Source organism: Thamnophis sirtalis, unplaced genomic scaffold (assembly GCF_051295495.1).
Source record: "Thamnophis sirtalis isolate CommonGarterSnake01/CBP01778 unplaced genomic scaffold, rThaSir2_p1.2 scaffold_14, whole genome shotgun sequence".
NCBI classification, from domain to species: domain Eukaryota; kingdom Metazoa; phylum Chordata; class Lepidosauria; order Squamata; family Natricidae; genus Thamnophis; species Thamnophis sirtalis.
In genome coordinates, this window is record NW_028261394.1 from 8,472,822 (window position 1) to 8,500,006 (window position 27,185).

Consider the following 27,185-nt stretch of genomic DNA (forward strand, 5'->3'; position numbering starts at 1 on the left):
TATCCCTATCCCTATCCCTATCCCTATCCCTATCCCTATCCCTATCCCTATCCCTATCCCTATCTCTATCTATCTATCTATCTATCTATCTATCTATCTATCTATCTATCTATCTATCTATCTATCTATCTATCTATCTATCTATCTATCTATTGCTCTTTACGGGGAGAGTTGTATCTAAAAAAATTGATGTTTGTGGGGTTCTTGGTGCTCTCTGAGCTTGGTGGTTTTCTTGGCATTGTTTCACTACCCAACTAGTGGACTGATGACATTGCCTAGTTGGGTCGTGAAACCAAGCTCAGAGTGCACCAAGGAGCCTACAGTTCAATCCTGATAGTCTACACTTTGTTGTTGTTAGTTGCGAAGTCACGTCCGACCCATTGGGACCCCATGGACAACATTCCTCCAGGCCTTCCTGTCCTCTACCATCCTCTGGAGTCCATTCAGGCTCACGCCGACTGCTTCAGTGACTCCATCCATCCAGCCTCCTCCTCCTCTGTCGTCCCCTTCTTCTTTTGCCCTCCATCGTTCCCAGCATGAGGCTCTTCTCCAGGGAGTTCTTCTTCCTTCTCATTAGGTGGCCAAAGTCTTTGAGTTTCCTCTTCAGGATCTGGCCTTCTCAAGAGCAGTCAGGGTTGATCTCCACTAGGACTGACCGGTTGGATGGACTTTCAGTCCAAGGGACTCACAGGAGTCTTCTCCAGCACCAGAGTTCAAAGGTCTTTGGCGTTCGGCCTTCCTTATGGTCCAACTTTCACAGCCAAACATTGCAACTGGGAAAACCACAGCCGTGACTAGACGCACTTTTGATGTCAGGGTAATGTCTCTGCTTTTTAGGATGCTGTCTAGATTTGCCATGGCTTTCCTCCTGAGGAGCAAGGGTCTTCTACACTAATTGGTGTTTATTTATGTCTTGCAAGGATGGAGTTTGAGGAGTTTAAAAAAAACAACACCACAATTTGTGTGAAATGTTAAATCTGTCGCCCAGTTCTGCGGGCACCTTTGTTGCAATTGAAAAGCAAGCTTAAAAATAGCCACTCTGATTAAGCAGCCCTTTTCATGGGGAGCAGCTGAGTACCTCTTAAGAAGACCACACGCTACCGTAATGATCAAGGTCGTTTTATTGTTATTATTCTGGCAGATGTCTTTCTTCCTGACCCCCACATGCCGGTGGTAACCTTCCTCCAAGAACTGCCCAGTTACCAATCGATGCGGAGGAGAAGATTAGTAACCGGAAATGTGGAGGGCCATCACAGTTTAGCACGATCGGCTCCCGGAGAGACCAGGCATCTCATCCAAGGGACAGAATCGAGGAACGTCAACCTGGATCTCCCGCTGAGAGAACGCCACCTGTCACTCGCGGAGAAGAGACGCTTAAGGTTGAAATGGAAACACTGCAAACTATAGAGAGGAGTGGGCCTAGGGCAGGGGTGGGTTTCTCGCCCCGTTCCAACCGGTTCGGTTGGAACGGGGCCGGCGGCCTCCTCGTGCACGCGCGCAGTGCACGCATGCGTACTAGCGCCTGTGCGATGCTCCAGCTGCTCCTGGAGGATCGCGCAGGCGCTGTATGCGTTCTGTACATGCGTGGAAGCGCAGAACTCGTCAAAACCGGGTAAGAAACGCGGGCGGGTGGGTGGATCCTTCAGCGTTCCCGGAAGTTACTTACTTCCGGGTTCGCCGACCAACCGGTTCGCAGGGACCGCCGCGAACCGCCTGAAACCCACCCCTGGCCTAGGGTCTCTTTCTATGTATTAAAACAAAAAGAATTCTTAGGACATTTGGCAATGGATTATAGGGGAGATCTAAGTGGAGGAAGTGGCCAGTTTTAAATTTCTGGGTGTTATCATAAAGAGGATCTGACCTGGGGTAACTCACGTTGTAGCACTGGTCAAAAGGGCCCAGCTCAGGAGATTAGACCACCTGAAACTTTTCGGGGAAACAACAACTGCTGGTGAGCTCCTATTGCTGCACCATAGAGAGCATTTTAACTTACTGCACCTGTGTCTGGTTTGCCAATTGCACAGTTACGTCAGTGCTCCAGAGGGTCAACGTCATTGCCCAGAGGATCATGGGTTGCCCCTTCCCCTCTTTGGAAGAGCTTTATAGCTCCTGCTGCCTTAAGAAAGTTCAAAACATTCTTAAAGATCCATCTCATCCTGGGCATCCCTTTTCTTTTTTTTTGAACTATTACCATCTGGCAGACCAGTGGTGGGATTCAAATAATTTAACAACCGGTTCTCTGCCCTAATGACCAGCTGGGTAGGCGTGGTTCGGTGGTCACGTGACTGGGTAGGCGTGGCCAACTCAACGTCACTCACGTCGATGGGCACTTCGTCTTAACTGTTAGAATGTAATCAGGGTTAACCGGAGAGGCAGTTTCTGTAAGCAAGGCAATAACAATTAGTCTAGAAACAACACCAGAATGTCTCCTTCCTGCCTTCCTTACAGGATTGGCCCTGTAAAAATGGAAAAAACCAAAAGGAGATTTCTTCCAACAACTGGTTCCCCGAACTGCTTAGAAAGTTAACAACCGGTTCTCCCGAATAGGTGCGAACTAGTTGAATCCCACCACTGTGGCAGACGATACAGGATAACAAAAACAAGGATAAATAGGCTAGAAAAACAGTTTCTATCCCAGGGCACTATAACTATATTGAATTCTACTGTATAGTGCAATGTTAAGGCAATATCAGGAGTTTTCAATTCCAATTGTATAAAATGTGATGGATGGATGTTTTATTTTTACCATTATAATGCGCACCGAAGGTGGCATTTAATTTCGTTGCATGAAGAGCAACGACAGCGAAGTAAATTCAGTAAGTCCCGTTCGTAAAAAGAGGAATCCACGGGATGTGGTGATGGATTGTTTTAAACTTACAGCTCTATTTAAATATCTGCTTGCAATTGGCACGTGGAGATTTTCCAAATGGCATGCTATATTTCAAGCTGCCTCCCACAAAAAAAAGGGATGTATGGGATGTGTTGGACAATCCAACAGATCTTTGAAAAGTTCTGGAACCCATTTGCACATCGTGCTTTAGAAGAGCTTTTAATACAGGTAGTTCTTGATTTACAGCATTTTGTTTAGAGATTCGTTCGAAGTTACAACCTCACTGAAAAAAATGGCGTATGACTTTTTTTACACATGTGACCATTGCAGCATCCTCGTGGTTACGTCACCCACGTGGCAAGTGGCTCGTATTTATGACGGTCGCACCGTCATGTGATCACCTTTTGCGACCTGACAAGCAAAGTCAATGGGGAAGCCAGATTCACTTCACAACCGTCCTATAACTTAAGGACTGCAGTGATTCACTTAACAACCGTGGCAAGAAAGGTTGCAAATGGGACAAAACTCTCTTAACACCTGTCTCATTTAGCAACAGAAATCTGGGGCTTAATTGTCATAAGTCGAGGGCTGCCGGTATAGGGTTGCATAATTGGGAGGATTGGTAGCCACATAATTTGCGTAAGGGGGTTTAAGACATCACACTTATCTTTTATTTGCATTTTTAAGTTGCAAACTAGTGGAAATTGGTTGAGAGTTTGGTAGAATCTATGAATGATACTCGGTGTTTTTTTAAAACAGGGTCTATGGGGAAAAATAGCTGGGGAGATTCACAGAACTGGGTCAACTAAAAAAATCGGGATAATAATTGCTGTTGCTGCATTCACACAATTCAGTAAAACCAAAGAAAGCAAGCTATGCTTAGCGTAATGTAAGAATTTAACCTGTATTTTGCTCATTCCAAAAAGAGAGATGAGATGCACTTAATATGCCTGTTTGTTTTTGGTTTTTTTTGAGCAGGGAGCTTGAAGAAAAACAAATAAAATCCCAGTCAAGGTGGAATCATTGGAAGAAGGCAACTAAGAAATCACTCAAAAGAATGATAGAGAGTATCAAAGACCTAATCTCTTATCTGGAATTGTGGAGATATGACATCCGTAGCATTGAGGGTAGGTCTGATGGTTTTTGCACTCCGTTATATTGGTTTCTTGGCTGGCAGATGCTACTATAGGCTAGAAAGATATGCGGGGCCTTGGGTGCTCTCTGAGCTTAGTTATTTCCTTGCAGTCTTAGCTAAGTAGCACTGATGATGTTACCTAGTTTGGTAATGAAACGTCTGCAAGAAAACCACCAAGCTTAGAGATCACCAAGGAGAGCACAGTTCAACCCTGAGCTACAAATATCGGTACTAGAAAGATATTTTGATGCCTGAAGAAGGATTTCCTGGACCATTTATTATCATCCCATTTGTTTGTTTGTTTATTTATTTATTTATTAGACTTATATACCGCTTCATAGGGCTTTCAGCCCTCTCTAAGCGGTTTACAGATTTTTAGCAAATTGAATCAGCAAATTGCCCCCACAGTCTGCGTCTTCATTTCACCCACCTCGGAAGGATGGAAGGCTGAGTCAACCTTGAGCCGGTGAGATTTGAACCGCCGAACTGCAGATAACAGTCAGCTGAAGTGGCCTGCAGTACTGCACCCTAACCACTGCGCCACCTCGGCTCCTTTGCTGAATCTGGAATAAGGCAAGGCATCTCTCTCCCCCAAATAGGAGTACCAGATCATCGCATGCGCAAGAGGTTCCAAGCTTTTGATTAACGGAAGAAGCGGAATGAAAAGAGTTGTTACTCGGCACAAAAGTTTAATGATGCCACTTGAGAGTCTCTAAAAAGACCATCCTAAAACCAGGATGCCGCAGCAAATTGTATTTTATTTTATGGTCCATTCGACCAATTAGATCTCACCGATTAGGCCTCCTCCGAGTTCCATCCGCCGGTCAATGTCGACTGGCAACCACGCGGAGGAGAGCCTTCTCGGTGGCAGCTCCGACCCTATGAAACGATCTCCCCGTGGAGATTCGTACCCTCACCACCCTCCAGACCTTCCGCACAGCCCTTAAAAACTGGCTATCCCGTCAGGCCTGGGGCTAAAGATTGCAACCCGCCCGAATGGTATGAATGTTGTGTTTTAATGATGTATTGTTCTATATGTTAAAAGTTTGTTTCCCCCCCCCCCTTTTAAGTTGTAAGCCGCCCTGAGTCCCCCCAGGGAAAAGGGCGGCATATAAATAAACTTAAATACAAATACAAATACAAATTTAGGAGAAACAACCCTAATATATGGCTTGCTTGCCCAAGATTTATTTAATTAACCATAATCAATTGCTTCCTAGAGTTAGATTAAGGCACAACCCATGATGAGATAGGCCACAATTGGCATGCAAAGCTGCCCCCAACTCAAATCAGCTAAGGGGGCTATGAGTGATTGGGTGGACTGTCTTCATGCTGAATGCTGTCCTTAAAAAATTGATTTGTTAAATTAAATGTGCCTATTGAAAAGGAGCTATAAATACCATCAAACATAAAATGGTAGCTTGCTCAGAAGCTGAAATACACCCAGCAAATGAGAAGAAGAGTGGGAAGAAAAGGAGAGAGGTAAGGGAAGGAGAGAGGAATAGGAGAGAGGGTAGGAGGGTGAAAGTGGAGGAGAGAAATGAGGAGTGGAAAGGAGAGAGAGGAGAAGGAGAAAGGAAGGGGAAGTAGAGAAGGGAAGGAGGATAGAAAGATGAAAGGAGGTAGGGAGGGGGATGAGAGAAGCAGAAGGGAGTGAACCAGAGGTGGGTTCCTACCAGTTCGCACCTATTCGGTAGAACCGGTTCAAATCTACCGAACAGATTAGAAGAGGTTCCACCAGTGGACCCGGAAAGCAGGCCACACCTACAGAACTGGTTCCAAAAATTTTTGAAACCCACCACTGGAGTGAACGTACAAATATAGTGTATGGAGAGCAGAAGAGCCAATAACTGTTTTTTTTTTCTTTTTTGGAGGGGGGAGTTGATGGTAAGATGAATTGATGTAAACATTTAATAATACAGTACGATGTTGGCTATGTAATAGTATACATGTGATTACGAAAATAAATAATAAAAAAACTATGAAAAAAAATTGATTTGTGCAATGTGGGAACATTTTTCCATATTCATATTTCTCTCTCTTTCTCTTAGAGAAATTTGGCACTGGGATCAAGTCCTACTTCTCTTTCCTGCGGTTCCTAGTGGTGTTAAACGTCGTCATCTTCCTTCTCCTGTTCGGCTTCATCACCCTCCCGACGGCTCTTGCTAAATATGGAGTTGTGAATGGCAGCTACGTGAAAGTTCCCCCAGAAACAGGTAACTCGCTCTTCGCTCAAGCCCTTTCCAGAACACGATTAGTCCTAAGTTTACAGCCATTCATTTAAGCGACCATTAGAGTCTGGCACTGAAAATAAAAAAGACTTTGGATAGGTCCTCGCGTTCTAACCGACGCAACGTGGTCATCAATGGTGGGATTGATTTTTTTTTTTACTACCGATTCTGTGGGCGTGGCTTGGTGGCATGGCTTGGAGGGCGTGGCAGGGGAAGGTTACTGCAAAATCCTCATTTCCTCCCGATCAGCTGGGACTCAGGAGGCAGAGAATAGACAGGGGCGTGGCCAGCCAGAAGTGATATTTGCTGGTTCTCCGAACTACTCAAAATTCCCACTACTGGTTTTCCAGAACTGGTCAGAACCTGCTGAATCCCACCTCTGATGGTCATGTGATCAGAATTGGGGCGTTTGGCAATCACGTCTACTTACAAAGGTTGCAGGGTCCCAGGGTCATATGATGGCCAAATGCTGGCCACTTCCCAGGCAGTTTCCAATTAACAAAAACCAATGGGAGGAGCCGGATTCACTTAGCAACTTCATGGTTTGCTTAACAATTGCAGTGATTCGCTGAATGACCATGGCAAAAAAAAGGTAATAAGTTCACTTCACAACCGCCTTGCTTTCTGCAATGGAAATCCCAATCCCAAGGGTGGTCATAAGTCAAGGACTATCTGTAGCTGACTGTAGAAAAACAGGCTATGCTCGATGCAGCTTTCGGGCAGAACATTGTTTTGACCCGGGCTTCCTTAACAAGCATGAAGCAGAGTCTTAATCCTGGCAAAACCTCTTTTATTTACACGACTGTGAATTCCTTTCATTCACAGTCAGCCAGGCTTTAGCAAACAGTCTTTCCAAGGAATATTTATCCACACAAACCTTATCTCGCTTGGAGAGCTGCCGTATAACTAGTTTCCAAATGCAGGGCAAGGCAAAACTTGGCCCAGAGTCTCTTATAGTCCCAAACTGAACTTTCCACTCTTGACACGACCGAAGGAATGAATTGTTTCCTGCAAAAGCCCCCTCCCCGTTCGTTCCTCTTTTGTATCCTATGGGAGGGGCCAATCACCTCTAAGGTGTGGCTTTACTCCCAAGCCTACCCTGATTTCCTAGTTGTTCTTGTCTTCTGGCAGCTCTGCGCATGCGCACACTGGGAACAGGCTCCAGCTGTTCTCTCTGCCTCACTGCTGCCTAACTCCCTCTCTGCCTCCGACGCAGAGCCCTCGTCTGAGCTTTCCTCAGGCCCCAGGATTGTCCCATGTTCCTCCCCAACCTCCTCACTGTCTGACTCTGCTGTCAGCTCCGCTGCCCACCGGCGGGCCACAACAAATATTCTTTTTTTTTTTGTTCCTTCTCGTGTTTTTATTTTTGCTCTAAATTTCGTTCCTTACAGGGCCAGAATGCACCGTTTACACCATCGGCAACACCAAGGGACTGGTCCACTTCTACAGTTACATTATAGACCTGCTATCTGGCACGGTGAGTAGTCGATTATAACTTTCTAAAACCTTTTGCTATTTTTAAAAAAAATCAAGTTCCTAGTCCTTTCTGATTAAAAAAAAGGTGACTGGGTGGGCGTGGCCAACTTGTAAAATGAGGTGAAACTCATTTAACAACGCTCTTGCTTAGCAACCAAAATGTTGGCTCAGGAACTCTGGCATTGAAATGTGCAAGTCTTAAAGCTATCAAGTTACAAGACCTTACACCCCTAACTCTTTAGGAAAAAAAAAAAACCAGGGGTGTTCAAACTTGACAGCTTTAAGACTTGTGGACTTCAACTCCCAGAATTCCTCCTCCAATCATGTTGGCTCAGAAACTCTGGCATTTGAAGCACGCAAGTCTTAAAGCTGTCAAGTTACAAGACCCTTGAACTCCTAACCCTTTAGAGAAAAACTCCAGGGATGTTCAAACTTGACAGCTTTAAGACTTGTGGACTTCAACTCCCAGAATTCCTGTTCTCGCTCTTCAACTCGATGATGTCCGGACGGGTGGGGAAAAGGAGCTGGAACCGGTTCTAAACGGCACTGTAGATTTGTGAAACCTCTTCTATAGAAGAGGTTAGAACTGGCAGGAACTCACCCCTGCTTGCCATCATAAGATATTAAGGCAGGGGTGGGGATTGAAAAATGTTAGCAACCGGTTCCCTGCACAGTTGCTGGGTGGGTGTGGTCATGGTGGGCGTGGCCTACTTGGGCTCCTGCACTATGGCAGTGGGGTGGGGGTGTTTTCACTCTCCCCAGGCTCTGGAGGCTTTCATTGAGCCTCCGGGAGGGTGAAAACGGCTTCCCCCGGGCTCTGGAGGCTGTTTCAGACATCTAGAACTTCTGGGAGGTGTCTTTTTCACCCTCCCGGAGCCATCATGTGGGCCCTGCCCTTACCTGGCATGATGAATGGGCCGCGTGGAAACTCCAGGGAGGGGATGGGTGGGGCCAACCAGTCCTTGCAACTACCGGTTCTGCGAACCACCATGTAAAATTAACATCCACCCGAACCAGTCCGAACTGGCTGAACCCACCCCTGCATTAGTGGGAGAACAGTGATGCAGAATCTTTTTTTCGCTCTCTACATAATAGCAATAGCAATAGCAGTTCGACTTATATACCACTTCATAGGGCTTTCAGCCCTCTCTAAGCGGTTTACAGAGTCGGCTTATTGCCCCCACAATCCGGGTCCTCATTTTACCCACCTCGGAAGGATGGAAGGCTGAGTCAACCTTTGAGCCGGTGAGATTTGAACTGCCGAACTGCAGATAACAGTCAGCTGAAGTGGCTGCAGTACGGCACTCTAACCACTGCGCCACCTCGGCTCTTTAAAATAAAATAAAATAAATAAAATAAAATCGGGGAGTTCAGAAGTACCTTTTCGGTGTAACCAATTTGCAAGATTAGCAAACAGAAATTTGACGCATTTCAATAAAAAGGTTGTGAGTCGGGAAAGGTGCAGTCAGACTCCAGGCTTTTTTGCTTTCCGAAATTAACCCGCGCTTGGTCTATCAGGCGATGTTTAAAGGGGCATTTAGCCACCTGGCTAAATGTGTTTGTCAATTCCTCCGCAGGTAGACGCTTAGAAAAAGTGAATTGCGTCAGGCGAAGCTGGTGAAATCTTTTATCTTGATTCCTTCTTGCAGCCTTTCAGATAAAGAGGATGACACCAGACCCCCTAATCTAACAGCTGCTAAGAGCATGGGGCAATAACGACAGCACGCTAGAAGCGATGTTCTGACGTTGACCTATTGCACTTCTCTGCAACCCCAAATTTTGGACCAGATAACAACAGATCATCCTGACAATGTTGTTTGCTAGGGACCCCCTCTTCTTGAAAAATACTTCTGGCACAGGGGTGTCAAACCTGATTTCATTGAGGGCCACATCAGGATTGTAGCTGGGGTGGGTGGGCATGGCCAAGGGGCGTGGCCAGCTCGACATCACTCATCAAGGCTCTGTTTTGAGCCGCGACAGCCTTCTGTCACTCTCTACCGTGCAGCCTCCCCGGGCTCCATTTTTTTTGCTGGCAGAAGGCGACAGGAGGCAGTCGCAGCCGAAACGGAGCCTAGGCGGGCCGTGCACAGCCTCCCCAGGCTCCATTTTCACGGACAGAGGGTTGCAAGAGGTCATCGTGGCTGAAAACGGTTGACCCTCCCAAGCTCCGTTTTTGCTGGCTAAGTCACCGCGGGCCGGTCCTTCGCTATTTCTCTGTTATAAAGTTTTTTTATTTTTTCATTTTCATAACATATAATCCACATGTATACTATTACATAGCCAACATCGTATTGTATTATTAAATGTTTACATCAATTCACCTTACCATCAACTCCCAAAAAACAATTATTGGCTCTTCTGCTCTCCGTACACCATATTAGTACCTTATCCATCACTTTCTTCTCCCTCTCTCCTCCCCTTCCCTACCTCCTTTCTTCCCTCTTTTCTCTACTTCCTCTCTCCTCCTCTCTCCCCTTTCCACTCCTCTTTTCTCTCCTCCTCTTCCCCCACTTTGCCCTTTCTCCCATCCATCTCTCCTTCCCTTCCCTCTCTCCTCCACACTCTTCATCTCATTTACTTAGTGTATTTCAGCTTCTGAGCGAGCTCCATTTTATGTTGATGGTATTTATAATTCCTTTTCAATATGCATATTTAATTTTAACATGTATTCTCCTTTTTTAAAGAAAAAGATAGAACAAAAAAATATACATATATAGTCATTGTGCTTTTAAAACCCTCTCCCACCAGCCTAATTTTGTCCGAGATGTAGACCTAGTTACAATTCCCCAGCTATTCTCATCATTATCTTTGTATAATTATACATCCTTACATGCCCCCAGTTAGTGATTCTGTCTTTAAATCTCAATAGTTTCCCATTGTAGGTGTATTTCATGTTCCCTCTCCATTTTCCATGTCTTAGATTAAATTACCCTTAATTGTGTATAAATGGCAATCCTCACTGTTCAATGTTCATTACAATTCCCTTAACCTATTATGTTAGGTAAGCTTCCCGTTGGGAGAGCGAGTGCGTTCAGAGAAGCGTTGTGAGAGTTGTCTTGGAGAACACACAAACCAGCATACAGAGACACTGCAGTTTAAATAGGTTTTTACTTTTGTGGAAATAGAGGTATCAGAGTCCATCAAACAGTCCAAGTCATACATGGATAAGACAGTCATCAATGGCTTTCAGTTAAGGGATAATCCAAATAACATAGTCCAGTATCATATAATCAGTTCAGTACAAAGTTTGCTAGCAGTTGCAAAATTTACAATAGCTCACGGCACTTTCTAACAGCCAGCTTCCCAAACACTCAGATCAGATCAGCCCAGCATCTAACAAACAGAGAGCTAACAGTCATTCTGGCTCCCTCTTATGGCCGATTGAGGAAAACAGCAACCAATCACATTTTACAGTATGATTTAAAGAAACAGGTACAGCATTGCTATATGACTTATATATTGCCAATCCAACCGTTAGTTTATATTTTTTAACATATTATATAGAATAACAAGCGGTAAACATCTCACCTTATTCATCATCTTAAAAAGTTCTATATATGTCCATGTTTCATGTATTTTAACCCATGCTTAGTTGTTTGTTCTATTGTCATATTCAGTCAATTCACAACTCCGTTTAATTATCATGTATAAAAGAGAATCACAAACTTTGTGTGTTTTCAGGCCAGGCCCGCGGGTTTAGATCTAGGATTTGACTTCTGTTGCTGTTGGGTTTCTGAATGAGCCAAAAATAGAAGGGGGAAAACGGCTTGTATTGGCTGCAACCTAAGAGCCATTGATGCTTTCAGATTGCTGTCTTGCTGCGCGAGCATGATTTCTAAAGCTTGACCGTTCCCCATTGTGAGTCTGAATGGAGTAGCTTGACCTTCCTTTGTTGAATTCTCTCTGCAGGGGTTTCTTGAAATGACCGGCCTCTTTTATGGCTATTACTCGGTGGATAATGTACCTTTGGGTCTGCTGGAGTACCACGTGCCGCTGGGGTATTTGCTGATCACGCTGGCTTACCTTTCGATGAGCTTCGTCTGGATTATCAAACGGTAAATCCTGCTGGGAAAATCAACCTTCCCTTCGCCAAGACAGGGCGATAGAAATGACCATTCTAAAGAGCAGATTTGGGGATTGGAGTATTCTTTTCCCCTCCCCCCCCAATCAAATGTTTATTTTTATATCCTTTATATGTATCAATGCGGGAACGGTGTGGTAACTGGGTAACATAAATTTCAGTACACATAAACATAGCCTTATTATTCCTACATATTACATTTCATTTCCATTGTTTCATATTATTCATACATGTTATTTATTATCACCCTTCCTTTCTGAACCATCTTTCTGTGCTTTTGTATATCTTAACGTATTAATACATAATTATTATTCCCCCCCCCACTATTTTCTATTCCTATTTTAACTTTTTTTCCCCCTTTCATATCGCTATAATATTCAAAGACGTGTGTTTTCCACCTATTTTGTTGTTCATGTTTCCATAGTTAAATCAACATTCCACCCTTCATTCCTCCATTTTTCAATATCTCCTCCTACAGTTTTAGTATCATGGGGGATTGAGATTGAGATTTGTTTTATTTATATGCCGCCCTATTCCCCTCGGGACTCAGGGCGGCGAACAACTCAAGGGGGAAAGGGAACACAAAAGTACAAGGCAAGCATTTAAAATAGCCAACAGCCACACAAGTCGAGAGGGGAAGGGAGCTTATCAACCCCAGGCCTGCCGACACAGCCAGGTTTTAACGGCTTTTCGGAAGGCCTGGAGAGAGGTGAGGGTCCGAATCTCTGCGGGGAGTTCGTTCCAAAGGGGGAGGGGGGGTTGAAGAATTCTAAAGAGCTTTGGGGTATTTTAAAAGACATGAAGATAGTCTAATGACTTGAGTGCACAAGTAGTCCTCGAATTACAGCAATTCACTTAGTGACTGTTGGAAGTTACAATGGCACTGAAAAAAGTGACATGATCGTTTTTCATCGTTACAACGATTGCAGCATCCTCGTGGTCATGTGAGCAAAATTCAAGTGCTTGGCAACTAGTTCATATTTGTGACAGTTATACAATACAATACAATAGCAGAGTTGGAAGGGACCTTGGAGGTCTTCTAGTCCAAGGCCTAGGCAGGAAACTCTATACCCTTTCAGACAAATGGCTATTCAACATCTTCTTAAGGACTTCCAGTGTTGGGGCATTCACAACTTCTGGAGGCAAGTTGTTCCATTGATTAATTGTTCTCATTGTCAGGAAATTTCTTCTTAGTTCTAAGTTGGTTCTCTCCTTGATTAGTTTTCACCCATTGCTTCTTGTTCTGCCCTCGGGTGCTTTGGAGAATAGCTTGACTCCCTCTTCTTTGGGGCAGCCCCTGAGATATTGGAAGATTGCTATCATGTCTCCCCTAGTCCTTCTTTTCATTAAACTAGACATACCCAGTTCTTTCAACCATTCCTCATATGTTTTTGCCTCCAGTCCCCTAATCCTCTTTGTTATGGGTGTCAGGGTTCCAAGTAAAAGACCCATAATAAGCAAAACTCCAAGGCAGGTAGATTCTTCAAAGGATAGCTTTATTGGAAATATCATATTGGCACGGATCTGGTGAAAACCGACACTGAAGTTTCCCGAGGTTTTCACCTAATTAAAGGTCCCTTTCTCAAAACAATCAGTCACATGGTCCAATCACGGTGCTGTCTGGCTGCCTGGTGACATCCTCCGACCAGGTGTGAGAATGCCCTTGGTTCCCAGGAGAAAGTGCTTTGTTTTGGCTACCAAATCCCAGCTATCTAAAATCCCACCTCCCTATCCCTCAGCTCCAGTGAAGCTTCCAAAATGGCTTCGGTCAGGGTTGACAACAGGATCCCGGGGTGACCTTGATCTTGTGACCTTCCCACAAGCAAAGTCAAACAGGAATCCAGATTCACTTAACAACCGTGTGACTAGCTTAGCAACTCCAGTGATTTACTCAACGGTGGCAAGAAAGATTGTAAAATGGGGCAGAGCTCACTTAACAACTGTCTCGCTTAGCAACAGAAATGTTGGGCTCAATTTTGGTGGAGAACTACTTGTAATATAAATATAACAAGGGGGTAATTTACTTAACAATACATATTCTTAACGGCAGCAAGAATGGTCTTTGCCCAAAACTGGAAAAACAGGGAAATTCCACAAGAAGAGGAACTAATTAGGAAAATTCTGATTTGTGCTGAAATGGATAAATTGATGTGGGAATTGAAGAATAAAGACAAATCAGAATATTATAAGATCTGGGACAAATCTTATCAATGTTTGGAACCAAAAAGCAATGACTCAAAATAAGCCACGACTAAGATTTATAGCAGTGGTTCTCCGTGACCCGACAAAAGCACGCACGACAAAACCGCGTCGTTAAAACTGCGATGTCATCAACGTGCCAACAACAGCGCGGCGACAACAGCGCAGAGACAGAAGGGCACTTTACAATAGCGCGGTGACAGAAAGCCGATTTAAGTTAAGGTAAGGGTTAGCATTAGCGTTACGTTTAGGGTTAGGATTAAGGTTAGGTTTAGTTTTACAGCGCGTTTCTGTCGTCGCGCTGTTGTCGGCCCGATTCAGCGCTCATTCGTCGGAGCGCTTTAGAACTCGCGGTTTTGTCACCGCGGTTTTAGTTGGGCGCGGTTTCGTCGTTCGCCCTTTTGTCGGTGAACTGTGGTTCTCAACCTTCCCAATGCCGTGACCCTTTAATACAGTTCCTCATGTTGTGGTGACCCCCAACCATAAAATTGGTGTCTCGGTTCCTAACACCATCGAAAATATGTGTTTTCCGATGGTCTTAGGCGACCCCTGTGAAAGGGTCGTTCGACCCCCCAAAGGGAGTCCCGACCCACAGGTTGAGAACCACTGATTTATAGAATGGAGATTAGAATTATGTATGAAACTATTAACAATGAAAGTGTATAAGAGAAAAGCAAAGCCACATGGTTGGAAATACGATACTTTTATATTTGTAAATACTGAATAGAACAAATGTAGATAAGCAAGGTGGCTATAATGTATAATTGTTTATCTTAGTATGTATGGCAAAGATTTTTGCCACGACGGTTACTCTGTGTCCAATGTTTTAGTTTATGTTCAATAAAAAAAACTTTAAAAAAAATTTTTTTTTAAAAAGAGAACCACCTGTAATATAAATTCCCCAAATATGACATCTCGCTGTTCAGACAGCGTTATCTGTCATTGTCCCAGTATTTGTTCTGTACAGTCGTCCAAAGTAAGTTTATTATTTATAGTAGGGTAGTGACTTTAAGATGTGTGGACTTCAACTCCCAGAGTTCCCCAACCATCATGGAAGTTTGTGTAGAATTTTTTACACTCCATCCTGAAATTTCTAACACTGCTTTCTTCTTCTTTCTTCTTCTTCTTCTTCTTCTTCTTCTTCTTCTTCTTCTTCTTCTTCTTCTTCTTCTTTCTTCTTCTTCTTCTTCTTCTTCCTTCCTCCTCCTCCTCCTCCTCCTCCTCCTCCTTCTTCTTCTCCTCCTCCTCCTCCTCCTCCTTCCCCTTCCCCTTCCCCTTCTCCTCCTGCTCCTGCTCCTCCTGCTGCTCCTGCTCCTGCTCCTCCTGCTCCTCCTCTTCTTCTCCTCCTCCTCCTCCCCCTTCCTTCCCCTTCTCCTCCTGCTCCTGCTCCTGCTCCTCCTGCTGCTCCTGCTCCTGCCCTCCTCCTCCTCCTCTTCTTCTTCTCCTTTTCCTTCCCCTTCCCCTTCCCCTTCCCCTCTGCTCCTGCCCTCCCTCCTGCTCCTCCCCCCTGCTCCTCCTCCTGCTCCTCCTCTTCTCCTTCTCCTTCCCCTTCCCCCTTCCCCTTCCCCTCCTCCTGCTCCTCCTGCTCCTCCTCCTCCTCCTCTTCTTCTTCTCCTTCCCCTTCCCCTTCCCCCTCCTCCTGGCTCCTCCTCCTCCTCCTGCTCCTCCTGCTCCTGCTCCTCCTCCTCCTCCTCCTCCTCCTCCTCCCTCCTCCTCCTCCTCCTCCTCCTCCTCCTCCTCCTCCTCCTCCTCCTCCTCCTCCTCTCCTCCTCCTCTTCTTCTTCTTTCTTCTTCTTCTTCTTCTTCTCTTCTTCTTTTCTTCTTCTTCTTTTAAAAACCACCCTGGCAATGTTATGAACAGCTCGGTGGAAGGTTTTAAGCGAAGTTTGATATACAACGAAGATCCGTTTCAGAGCTACTGCAATAAAATTCTTGCTGGCTGGGATTTCTGCATCACAGATGAAAACGCTGCGCGGCTGAAACAGAGTAGTTTACTTTATGAACTTAAAGTACGTATATTTCTTTTTCTAAGAACGTATTGAACTCCCCTCGTTGATCAATTATCCCAAATAGCAAATTGAATAAACTTGCAATGCAGAACGATACAATATTCCTAGAAATAGTGTATGTAAGATTCCCCCCCCCCCCTTCATGGCATTTATTACAAGGTTCTTTTAGAAAAATCTGCAATAAAAGTAAAAAAAAAAAGAATAGTACATGGATTGTTAAACTTTACAACATTTCTCTTGTCTTCTGACCAGGAATAAGTAATTGCTTTGTCTCTGATGATTATGGTGTCAGGGTTCCAAATAGCATCCAAAATTAAATCAGAGTCCAAGGCAAAGTATTGCTCAAAGTTCCAATTTATTCACAGAGCCATGTTGGCACATCTGGGAAAAACCGAATCTGAAAGCTTCCCAGTTTTCCCCACCCAGTTGAAAGTTCAAGATCTTGCCCCCACACCCACAAGTCCCCATCACATGGTCCCAATCTCCCACTGCCATGCTGGCAGCTCCACCCATCCAGTTCCTGTCATGTGCAGAGGTGCAAAGACAAAGGATGACTTGGCTTTCTAGAAAGGAATTTTGCTTTGGCTACATAGTATGTGACTCCTAACAATCCCCCTCCCATTTTCCCACAATAGAAAATGCAGAGCAGAATAATAGAAATGTGGGCAGGCCAAAGATCCAAAAGGAAGATAGCTGCAGACTGGACAGATGGTCTCTTTCTTATGACCCAAAGATTTGTTTAAAAATATGTTGATGTTGATTGATTTAAAAATTAAGCCTATAAAATAGAATGGAAACCTGAATTTTTTTAATTAGGAATAATGTCAGTGAAATACAAAAAAGAAATCCAGTATTTAATACTACATATAATTATGGCGGCAAGGATCGCCTTTGCCCAGAAATGGGCAAAACAAATTAACTCCAAGCGAAGATGAAATAATAAGAAAGATTATGGACTGTGCCGAAATGGACAAACTAACTAAAGAAATCCAGGGAAAGGAAGAATCAGAATTCTACCAGATATGGGATAAATGGAATAGATGGATGGAGGAAAGAAACAAGGATCAATGAAGGAATATAACAAAACTCAAAAAATAATAGTTATGAGTAAAATAAGAGGGTTAAGAATGGTGAAATCCAAATGAAATACAATAGAAGGGGAAATAATATAAGGTGAGCGGTACCGATTGATGATTGCTATTAGAAAGAACAGGAAGCTCCTCTTTGTATTGTATTGTTTAATGTGGTGTACGTCTTAAGTTTTGTGTGTGTGTATTTTACATGTTTGTTAATAAAAAATTTAAAACAAATTAAGCCTATAAATCTTATTTCTGTTCGCAGACAGATTTGCAGGATGAACGGTTAAGACAGAGGGCAGCAGACAGAAGCCTCAAAGAGAAAACACGGATTTATTCTTTGAGGATCTTCTTAAACTGTGTCGTTTTGGCTGTCTTGTCGGCTTGTTTTTATTCCATCTACAGAGTAACCGTCTATTCACAAGAACACGCTTTCCCAGTAAGTAGCAAGCGATGTTTGAAATTATGCTTTGATCCCAACTTATCTCTGGGAAAGCCATGATAGCGAATCTATGGGTACCACAGGTGGCACAGAAAGCGCACGAGCCTCCCATTGGCCAGTTGGTCTTCGGGGCTCTGCCCTGTGTAAGTGTGTGTGTGGGGGGGACGGGATGCATGCAGGTGATGCAAGAGTACATGCACAGTGGGCAGAGCACATGAGCAGGGGGTTCTCGCATTGTATTTTGGGGGTTGTGCCCATGCATTTGCCCCCACATGCCCTGTTTTGGGCCTGGAAAGCCGCCTCCACCAACCGGGTAGCCAAAAAATGGGTGAGGGGGCGTGTGCGCATGCAGGGGGGGGAGCGCATGCACAGAGGGGGTGCATGCATTGCATTTTGCAGTTATGAGTACGTGCTTTGGGCCCTCAGCACCAAAAAGGTTAGTGTTAGGTAAGCTCCCCGTTGGGAGAGCGAGTACGTTCAGCGAAGCGTTGCGAGAGTTGTGTTGGAGAACACACAAACCAGCATACAGAGATACTGCAGTTTAAATAGGCTTTTACTTTCGTGGAAATAGAGGTATCAGAGTCCATCAAACAGTCCAAGTCATACACGGATAAGACAGTCAGTCATCAACGTCTTTCAGTTAAGGGATAATCCAAATAACATAGTCCAGTATCATATAATCAGTTCAGCATTCAAAGTTTGCTATCAGTTGCAAAACTTACAATAGCTCACGGCACTTTCTAACAGGCAGCTTCCAAAACACTCAGATCAGATCAGCCCAGCATCTAACAAACAGAGAGCTAACAGTCATTCTGGCTCCATCTTATGGCCGATTGAGGAAAACAGCAACCAATCACATTTTACAGTATGATTTAAAGAAGCAAGTACAACATGTTTACATGGTTTATATATTGCCAACTCAACTGTTAGAATTATATTCCTAATATTCCTAACAGTTAGCCATCACTGCCCTAAGTCAGGGGTCAGCAAACTTAAACACTCAAAGAGCCATTTGGACCCATTTCGCACAGAAAAGAAAACACCGGGAGCCACAAAGGTCCTAACCAGAAGCCCCCTGTTCAATTCTGGAGCTGACCGGAAGTTCAGTTCCTCCACTGTAGAGTCTCCTCCTAGCGCGGAGTCCTTTTTCCTCTACCTGTCATAACCGAAAGCCCTATCAATTCCGGAAACAACTGGAAAACCCTCCCCTTGCCATAGAGTCTTCTCCTGGCGCACTGTGCTTCTCCCCCCCCCTCCCACCTACCGGAAGCTCCTCTGAAAAGCCGACCGGTGATGGAGCCACAGCAGAGGGAGGAAAGAGCCACATGCGGCTCTGGAGCCGCAGTTTGCTGACCCCCTGCCCTAGGTCATTTTATTCTTTCAAACAGTTGTATTTTCTCAATAGCTCGGGGGGGGGGGGGAATTGGCTTAGAACGATAGTTGATTCACCCATTGGGCTAAATGAGTATTTATTTTAACCTCGATTTGTTGAACCCCAGCCCTTAAGGGTGGAGATAAACTAGGTGTTAAGTCCTGCAATTATATTCCTTTTAGAATTTTGGCCTGCCACACTTTCTCTTATTTCATTATGCTGTTTCTTTAGTATAGATGATGGGAGGGGGGAATAGAAAGGAGTAGGATTGTGGAATGTGTTGTTGTCATTCTTTTCTAGAAGACCAAGGTCATCTTTTGTCTCCGCACTTTTACACCTGACCGGAAGCAGCTGGGTGGAGACGCCAGCGTGGAAGAAGAAGATTGGACCATGTGATGGATTGTGGGTGTGGGGACAAAATCATGAACTTTTAACTGGGTGGGATTCTGATGTAATTTCCAGAATTGGGATTTACACAGATGTGCTAAGATGTCTGCTTTATTAAATTGGAACTTTAAGGATCGTTTTGCCTTGGATTCTGATTTAATTCTACATGATACTTAGAACGCTGATACTAGGAACCTCTAACAAATCGAAGAAACTTTTTTTTCAGGAAAACAACATCAAATTAGACGACCTCTTTGTGCAGTACTTGCCTTCTATGGTGATCACTGTCGCAAACTTTTTTGCCCCACTGATTTTTTCATTCCTCATCAAATACGAAGACTATTCGCCCATCTTTGAGATACGGTTAACTCTGATCAGGTAACCCGGGGCCTTTCTGCCGTTTTACTTTCTTTTCTCCCATGGGTTGAGTTGGGCAGCACCGTCCGTAGAGCCGAGGAAAACCCCCAAGTTCCTTTTGCGGATCCAGATAGGATTCCGAAGCAACGGTTTTCAGTAGGAAAATAATTAGAGAAGCTTAATGTCTCACCTAGGAAATGGGGCACATGGTCATGTGGTCACAATAGAAAAGAATATTTGTAGCTCAGGGATGAAATGGGAGGGGGTCCTTGGTGCTCTCTGGGCTTCGTGGTTTTCTTTTTTTGTTTTCCATATATTTTTATTATTTTTACATTTAAAACAACATAAATTTTTTTTAATGTATTTTACTATCATTGTACCACAGTTCTTATTTAATGACAATTATTTAAACGTGGTTTTATCTGAAATCGTTTGTATTTAAAGACACAACCACCTACTGGCATTCATTCGCAATTTCAATAAACCTCCAATGACGTCACACCTTTGTAACATATTCTGAAACAAAATCATATCAAAATCATAACATACAATTAACTACAATAATAATAATAATGCAAGGATAACTTTAATTAGTAAAAATAACTTGGATATAAATTGTAAACCGGGACTTAGGGAAAAGACCTATAAATTTTATTCATAAATTCTTGTTTAGATCTTGCTATAAAGGTAAATCCATTATGGTTTGGGGTTTTTTTTGAAAAGTTTTATTTTAATTAAACAAAAACACAAAAAAAAGGAATCATCCTTCGTTACATCTTGTAGAAAGCGTGTCGATTGGTTACAAATACATTTCGTGCGTTTCTTCCGCTATCATTGCATATGCTTCATTCACATTGAATTGTACACTTTAAGTCAATTTTTTAAAATGTATTTTACTATCACTGTACCACAGTTCTCATTTAATGACAATTATTTAAACGTGGTTTTATCTGAAATGTTTGTATTTAAAGACACAACCACCTACTGGAATTCATTCACAATTTCAATAAACCTCCAATGACATTACACCTTTATAACATATTCTGAAACAAAACCATATCAAAATCATAACATATAAATTAACTACGATAATAATAATGAAAGGATAACCTTAATTAGTAAAAATAACTTGGATGTAAATTGTAAACCGGGACTTGGGGAAAAGACCTATAAATTTTATTCATAAATTCTTGTTTAGATCTTGCTATAAAGGTACCTCCATTATGTTTTGAAGGTGTGTCTTCGTGCGACTGGCCAACATTGCCGTCCTTCTGTTTTCGCTATGGACTCGAATCACGTCCTGTGCTGACAAATGCAAAACGTGTGGATACAACTACCACCTTTATCCAGTAAGTCAATTTATTTATGAAGTGTACGGGAGTCATCGAATTAGGTGCATAAATTAACATTTTCTCTCTGTGTTGGCTCTCCATTCAGTGGTGAAAGAGGTTCAGCATCCTCACTGAAATGCTTTGTTTGATATAAATAGAGGTAGCTGTTTTGACCCCCCTCATCCTACACCAAAGCACGCCGAGACAAAGATATTGCAAGGATTTATTGACACACAGACAGGACCTTGGCAGCAAGCCAGCACAGTCCAGGCCTTGGCAGCAAGCCAGCACAGACAAGACGGTGGCAGCAATCCAGCACAGACTAACCTTGGCAGCAATCCAGCTTGCCAAGCTAGCCACGAAAAGTTCTCCAACTTTAGTGAATACGTTGACTCCTGCAAAAGGGCGTGTGCACAATCATTCCTTTTATAGTCTTGAGAGGAGCCTAATTACCACCAGCTGAGTGCAATTATCTCCTGTAACTGCGCAACTGTTCCTTAACGCCTATTAGCTCTTCGGTGCTGGGCGTCCAGGAACAACTCCCTTGTCTCCTCCCCACTGCTCCAATACATGACGTCCGGATCACACTCCCTTGTCTCCTCCCCACTGGTCCAAGGCTCAGGTGCCTCCTGGTGGCCAACCAGCCTCTCTGCGCCCTGCTCGGAGCCGGAACCCTGTCCAGGGTCCTCCACATCCTCCAGAGCCAACTCATAGGGCCCCTCGCTGTCGGAGTCTGATGGCAGCTCCAACGGCTCCTGCTGGGCCACAACAGGTAGCAAGAGCCCTTAGACTTATATACCGCTTCACAGTGCTTTACAGCCCTCTCTAAGGTTTACAGAGTCAACATATTTCTCCCCAACAATCTGGGTCCTCATTTTACTCACCTTGGAAGAATGGCAGGCTGGCTGAGTCAACCTTGAGCCTGGTGAGATTCGAACTGCTGGCAGTTGGCAGAATTAGCCTGTAATACTGCATTCTAAACACTAAGTACCATGGAAGGAGAGGAAGGAAAGGAAGGGAAGGGAGGAAAGGAAGGAAGCAAAGAAGGAAGGAAGGAAGGCTGAGTCAACCTTGAGCCTGGTGAGATTCGAACTGCTGGCAGTTGGCAGAATTAGCCTGTAATGCTGCATTCTAAACACTACGCACCATGGAAGGAGGGAAGGGAAGGGAAGGAAGGAAGGAGAGTAAAAAGGAAAAGCAATAACACTTAGACTTATATATGTCTTTACAGTGCTTTAAAGCCCCCTCTAATCAGTTTACATAGTCAGAACTGACTCACATTTCCGACGGTTGCTATGCCCCCCGCCCCAGGTCAAAGGATCCCCTTTTGCAACCTTCTGAAAAAGCAAACTCCATAGGGAAATCAGATTCACTTAACAACCAATATAAGAACTGAAATGATTCCCTTAACAAACGCGGCAAGAAAACGTCGGGAAAATGGAGCAAAACTCAGTTAATACATTTCTCACTTAGCCACAGAAATTTTGAGCTCAATTGTGGCCGTAAGTTGAGGACTACCTATATTTCACAAAGACGCCGGTAACTGTTCCTAATTTTGATTTAAACTGCTTGCCGTTTTTTTTCCACAGTCGCTGTTTTTAATCTGGGAATCTTCTCGTCTCTTTTTACAGTGTTGGGAATCCAGAGTTGGGCAGGAAATGTATAAACTGATGATTTTTGACTTCATCATCATCTGTGCTGTTATCATCTTCGTTGACTTTCCTAGGAAGTGAGTATGACATTCCCAGGAGGGGTTAAAGTGGCTTGTTTTGGGACAGAGGATCAGAAAGTTACACCTATTTATAACTTTCCACTTTTAGCCAAGTTCCAAATCCGAGGGCTGCTGAATAGTGAGCTGGGCAGCCTAGACCTTTAATAAAGACAAATTAAAACCGGAAGAAATAAATAAAACTCATGAGAAGTTTTTACTTTTACTTGCACCGGTCACAATCTTATTTTTATCCCAACTTCAGGTTTAGATTAGATTAGCCAATAACCCGGCATTGCCCGGGTATTTATTTAAAGGGGGAAAATGTCCGGACCAAACGTAATTTCTAATGTTGGCTATGTATATGGAAGAAAGAAACTACCTTTGTGAGAAATGCTTTGTGTGAAATGGCAAAACTCAGGTTGACTTCTAGGTCGGTCCATCTTTGCCATTGTAATGCCATTTCTACCATTTCCCAGAGGTCCTTTTGGAATTTCACATTAAGTCAGCTTTCTTGTTGTGGCCCACCAGTGGCCAATGGAGCTGGCAGCAGAGCCGAACAGTGAGGAAGTTGGGGAGCAGCATGGGCCAGTCCTGGAGGCTGGGGAAGGCTCGGATGAGGGCTCTGCATCAGAAGCAGAGTCTGGCCTGAGGCTATCCAGCAGTGATCAGGTGCCTATGGAGCTAGACATCAGTGAAGCAGAGGAACAGCTGGAGCCTGTTCCCAGTGTGTGCATGCACAGAGCTGCCAGAAGAAAAGAACAGGTCAGAAATCAGGGTCGACTTGGAAGTAAAGCCACAGGTGGAAGATGAATGGCCCCTCCCATAGGACATACAAGAGGAGCGAAAAGGGGAAGGGGCTTTTGCAGGAAACAATTCATTCGTTCGGTCGTTAGATTCGTTCCAGGAGCGTGAAGATCTGTCCGTGAATCTGAGAGACTCTGTGCCCAAGTCTTTCCTTGCACAGCACCTCATTTGGAAAATATTGACATGGCAGCTTTCCAAGATAGATAAAGTCTGTGTTCATAAATACACCTTTGAAAGACTGTTTGCCAGGCCTTCGCTGAATGTGAAGGAGAGGAATTCATATTCGTTTAATAAAAGGGGTTTTGTCGGGACCAGGAATCTGCCTTGTGTTTTTGCGGGAAGCCTAGCTCAGAACATTTCTCTACGGTAAATCAGGTTTTCCCCAACATCTAGTTGCATTAATGATGCTGTGGATGGACGGACGGACACACACACACACCATCCCTAGCTTGCCTGCGTATTAAGGTGCTCCGGGGACAACCTATAACAGCATAAGTTTTGGATTTTTATGGCGACACATGCTGAGCATCAGAGTCAAAAGTGAAATCATCTTTCTCCTCTTAGGCTGTTTGTGACCCATTGTCCCATCAAGGCCTTCCAGTGGGTTGGGTTGCAGGAGTTTGCCATCCCAGACAACGTGTTGGAAATAGTTTATGGACAGACGATCTGCTGGATCGGAACCTTCTACTGTCCTCTCCTCCCAGCAATTGCAGCCGTAAAATATTTCATTGTCTTTTATGTTAAAAAGGTAACTGGATGGTCTTTTTTTGTGTGCTTTAAATCAGCTAGGAAGGTCTGCCCTTGTTCCAACCTGGGTCCAGTTGGAATATTTAGGGAACTACAGGTAGTCCTTGACATACAACAGTTTATTTAGTGACCGAAGTTCCATCGGCACTGAAAAATGAGCCTTTTTCAATCCTTATGACCATTGTAGGATTCCACAGTCACAAACAAAATTCAGACGTTTGGACAACTGGCTCATATCTATGACAATTGCCATATCCTGGGGTCAGTTGATCTGTTGTGGCCTGCCAGTGGCCAGTGGAGCTGGCCACAGAGTCAAACAGTGAGGAGGTTGGGGAGGAACCTGGGCCAGTCCTGGAATCTGGGGAAGGCTCTGATGAGGGCTCTGTATCGGAGGCAGAGAGGGGGCCAGGGCCATATGCCAGTTATCAGCTGCCTTCAGAGTCAGACATCAGTGAGGCAGAGGAACAGCTGGAGCCTGTTCCCAGTGTGCGCATGTGCAGAGTTGCCAGAGGAAGGGAACAGCTAAAGAACAGGGGTCGACTTGGGAGTAAGGCCACAGGGAGACGATGAATGGCTCCTCCCATAGGGAATAAAAGAGGAGCGAAAGGGGAGTGGAGTTTGCAGGAGACAATTAGTTCGCTTAATTGGTTCATGACTCTCCGAGACTCCTTGCCAAGTTCTGCAGAGATTGGCCTGGTGGCTCTCCATGCCAGATAAGGTCTGTGACCATAAATCCTCCCTTGAAAGACTTTGCTGGATGTGAATGAGCAGAATTCACAGTCAATGAATAAAAGGTTTTTTTTGTCGGGACCAGGAATTTGCTTCATGCTCTCAGGAAGCCGCGGTCAGAACATGATCATCTTTTGCGACATTCTGGCCAGCAAAGTCCACGGGGAAGCCAGATCCACTTCACAACTGTGTTATTAGCTCAAGAACGGTGGCAGAAAGAATCGTAACTTGGGGCAAGATTCCCTTAACAGCTGTCCTGCTTAGCCATGGAAATTTAGGGCCCGATTGAGGTCATAAATTGAGGACTCCCTACAAGTTGCCTTTCCGTAATGTAAAAAAAAATCCATCCATGTTTTTTTCTCTCTCTCTTGAGTGTTTTAAGGATTAGATCTTAATTTCTCTTTTCACATTCCAGTTGAGCCTGATGCACACCTGTAAACCTTCAGCCCGGCCCTTCAGAGCTTCCAGTTCCCACTTTTTCTTCTTGGTGGTACTTCTGATCGGCCTCGTTTTGGCGTTCATCCCTTTGGGGCTCAGCATGACACGGTCAGTTCCTTTCCTGTTAGGAATGCTTCCCAGGTGTTCCTTGACGTTCCTTTGTGTCATCTCCCCCATGTATTGCAGTCCAGTTCCTTGCTCTTGGCGGTGTAGCCAAGAAACACGTCCCCATAGACAAGTAGAGGAACCGTGTAGCCTTCTGTTAGGTAAGCTCCCCGTTGGGAGAGCGAGTACATTCAGCGAAGCGTTGTGTGAGAACACACAAACCAGCATACAGAGACACTGCAGTATAAATAGGCTTTTACTTTCATGGAAATAGAGGTATCAGAGTCCATCACGGATAAGACACGGATAAGACAGTCAGTCATCAACGTCTTTCAGTTAAGGGATAATCCAAATAACATAGTCCATAATCATACAAACAGTCCGGTACTCAAAGTTTGCTAGCAGTTGCAAAACTTACAATAGCTCATGGCACTTTCTAACAGTCAGCTTCCAAAACACTCAGATCAGATCAGCCCAGCATCTAACAAACAGAGAGCTAACAGTCATTCTGGCTCCCTCTTATGGCCGATTGAGGAAACAGCAACCAATCACATTATACAGTATGCTTTAAAGAAACAGCTATAGCATTGTTACATGATTTATATATTGCCAACCCAACCGCTAGAAGTATATTGCTAACACCTTCCTTGAGATACCATATTTTTCGGAGTATAAGACACACCAGAGTATAAGACACACCAGAGTATAAGACGCACCAAGGTTTTGAAGAGGCAATTTTTTTAAAAAAAGGTTTTGCACTCTGCAAGCCTCCCAAAAATGGCCTGTTTTTTTGTGAAATGGGCCTGTTTTCCCCCCAAAAAATGGAACCAATAGCCTTTAAGGGGCTTGCAGAGTACTTGCCACCTTGAGTTATTTATAAAAAATAACAAAAGCTGGATATGAATAACCAGATGCATAAATAAATGAAAGTTTAGGACGTAACAGTATGCTTGATCCTATTTGCCCTTGTCTCTTCTGTCCCTTCCCAAACAGCATCCCTTCCTCTAAAGCCTGTGGGCCTTTTGTGAATTTCAATCATTCGTGGGATGTCATTGGACACACCATCCAGAAATTCCCTCTCACGATGCAAAGAATCCTGAACGGCATGTCTTCCGAAACGTTTGCTGTGCCTTTCTTCATGGTTACCTGGTGAGCTTTTGTCGACCGACCCAGGGGTGTCATTCGCACGAGCAGCTTTGGCAAGCTGTCGCGTGGATTTCAGCGGGGCGTAGCATTTTTATAGATTTATCCTTAAGGAAAGGACTGCAGTTGGTCCAGAATGCAGCCGCGCGAGCGATATGGGGTGTATCTAGATACACCCATGTTACACCCATCCTCCACGAGCTGCACTGGCTCCCCATTGGTCTCCGGACGCGCTTCAAGGTGCTAGTCGTTACTTTTAAAGCCCTACATGGTTTAGGACCTGGCTACCTGAGAGACCGCCTCCTGCCACTTACCTCCCAACGACCAACAAGATTACACAGGTTGGGCTTCCTCCGGGTGCTGTCGACCGGACAATGCCGGCTGGCGGCCCCCCCGGGGGAGGGCCTTCTCTGTAGCTGCGCCGGCCCTATGGAACGATCTACCCGTAGAGATCCGGACCCTTACCACTCTCCCGGCCTTCCGTAAAGCCACCAAGACTTGGCTGTTCCGGCAGGCCTGGGGCTGTTGATCAATATCCAGCACCACTTAGACAGAATGGATGGTGTGTAATTTTGATAATTG

General features: G+C 44.4%; 1 protein-coding gene across 1 annotated transcript in view; it reads left to right on the forward strand.

Annotated features, from left to right (window-relative positions):
* TMC7 (transmembrane channel like 7) overlaps positions 1-27,185 on the forward strand; it is a 34,294-nt gene that overhangs the window by 2,362 nt on the left and 4,747 nt on the right. Inside the window, exons 2-14 of the mRNA XM_087729169.1 lie at positions 1,142-1,379; positions 3,809-3,957; positions 6,017-6,181; positions 7,588-7,673; positions 11,582-11,727; positions 15,814-15,961; positions 17,303-17,476; positions 19,465-19,616; positions 20,830-20,944; positions 22,558-22,655; positions 24,006-24,189; positions 25,333-25,463; positions 26,454-26,609. Coding sequence (XP_087585295.1) covers positions 1,142-1,379; positions 3,809-3,957; positions 6,017-6,181; positions 7,588-7,673; positions 11,582-11,727; positions 15,814-15,961; positions 17,303-17,476; positions 19,465-19,616; positions 20,830-20,944; positions 22,558-22,655; positions 24,006-24,189; positions 25,333-25,463; positions 26,454-26,609 — 1,942 coding nt within the window. The remainder of the gene's footprint in view (positions 1-1,141; positions 1,380-3,808; positions 3,958-6,016; positions 6,182-7,587; positions 7,674-11,581; positions 11,728-15,813; positions 15,962-17,302; positions 17,477-19,464; positions 19,617-20,829; positions 20,945-22,557; positions 22,656-24,005; positions 24,190-25,332; positions 25,464-26,453; positions 26,610-27,185) is intronic.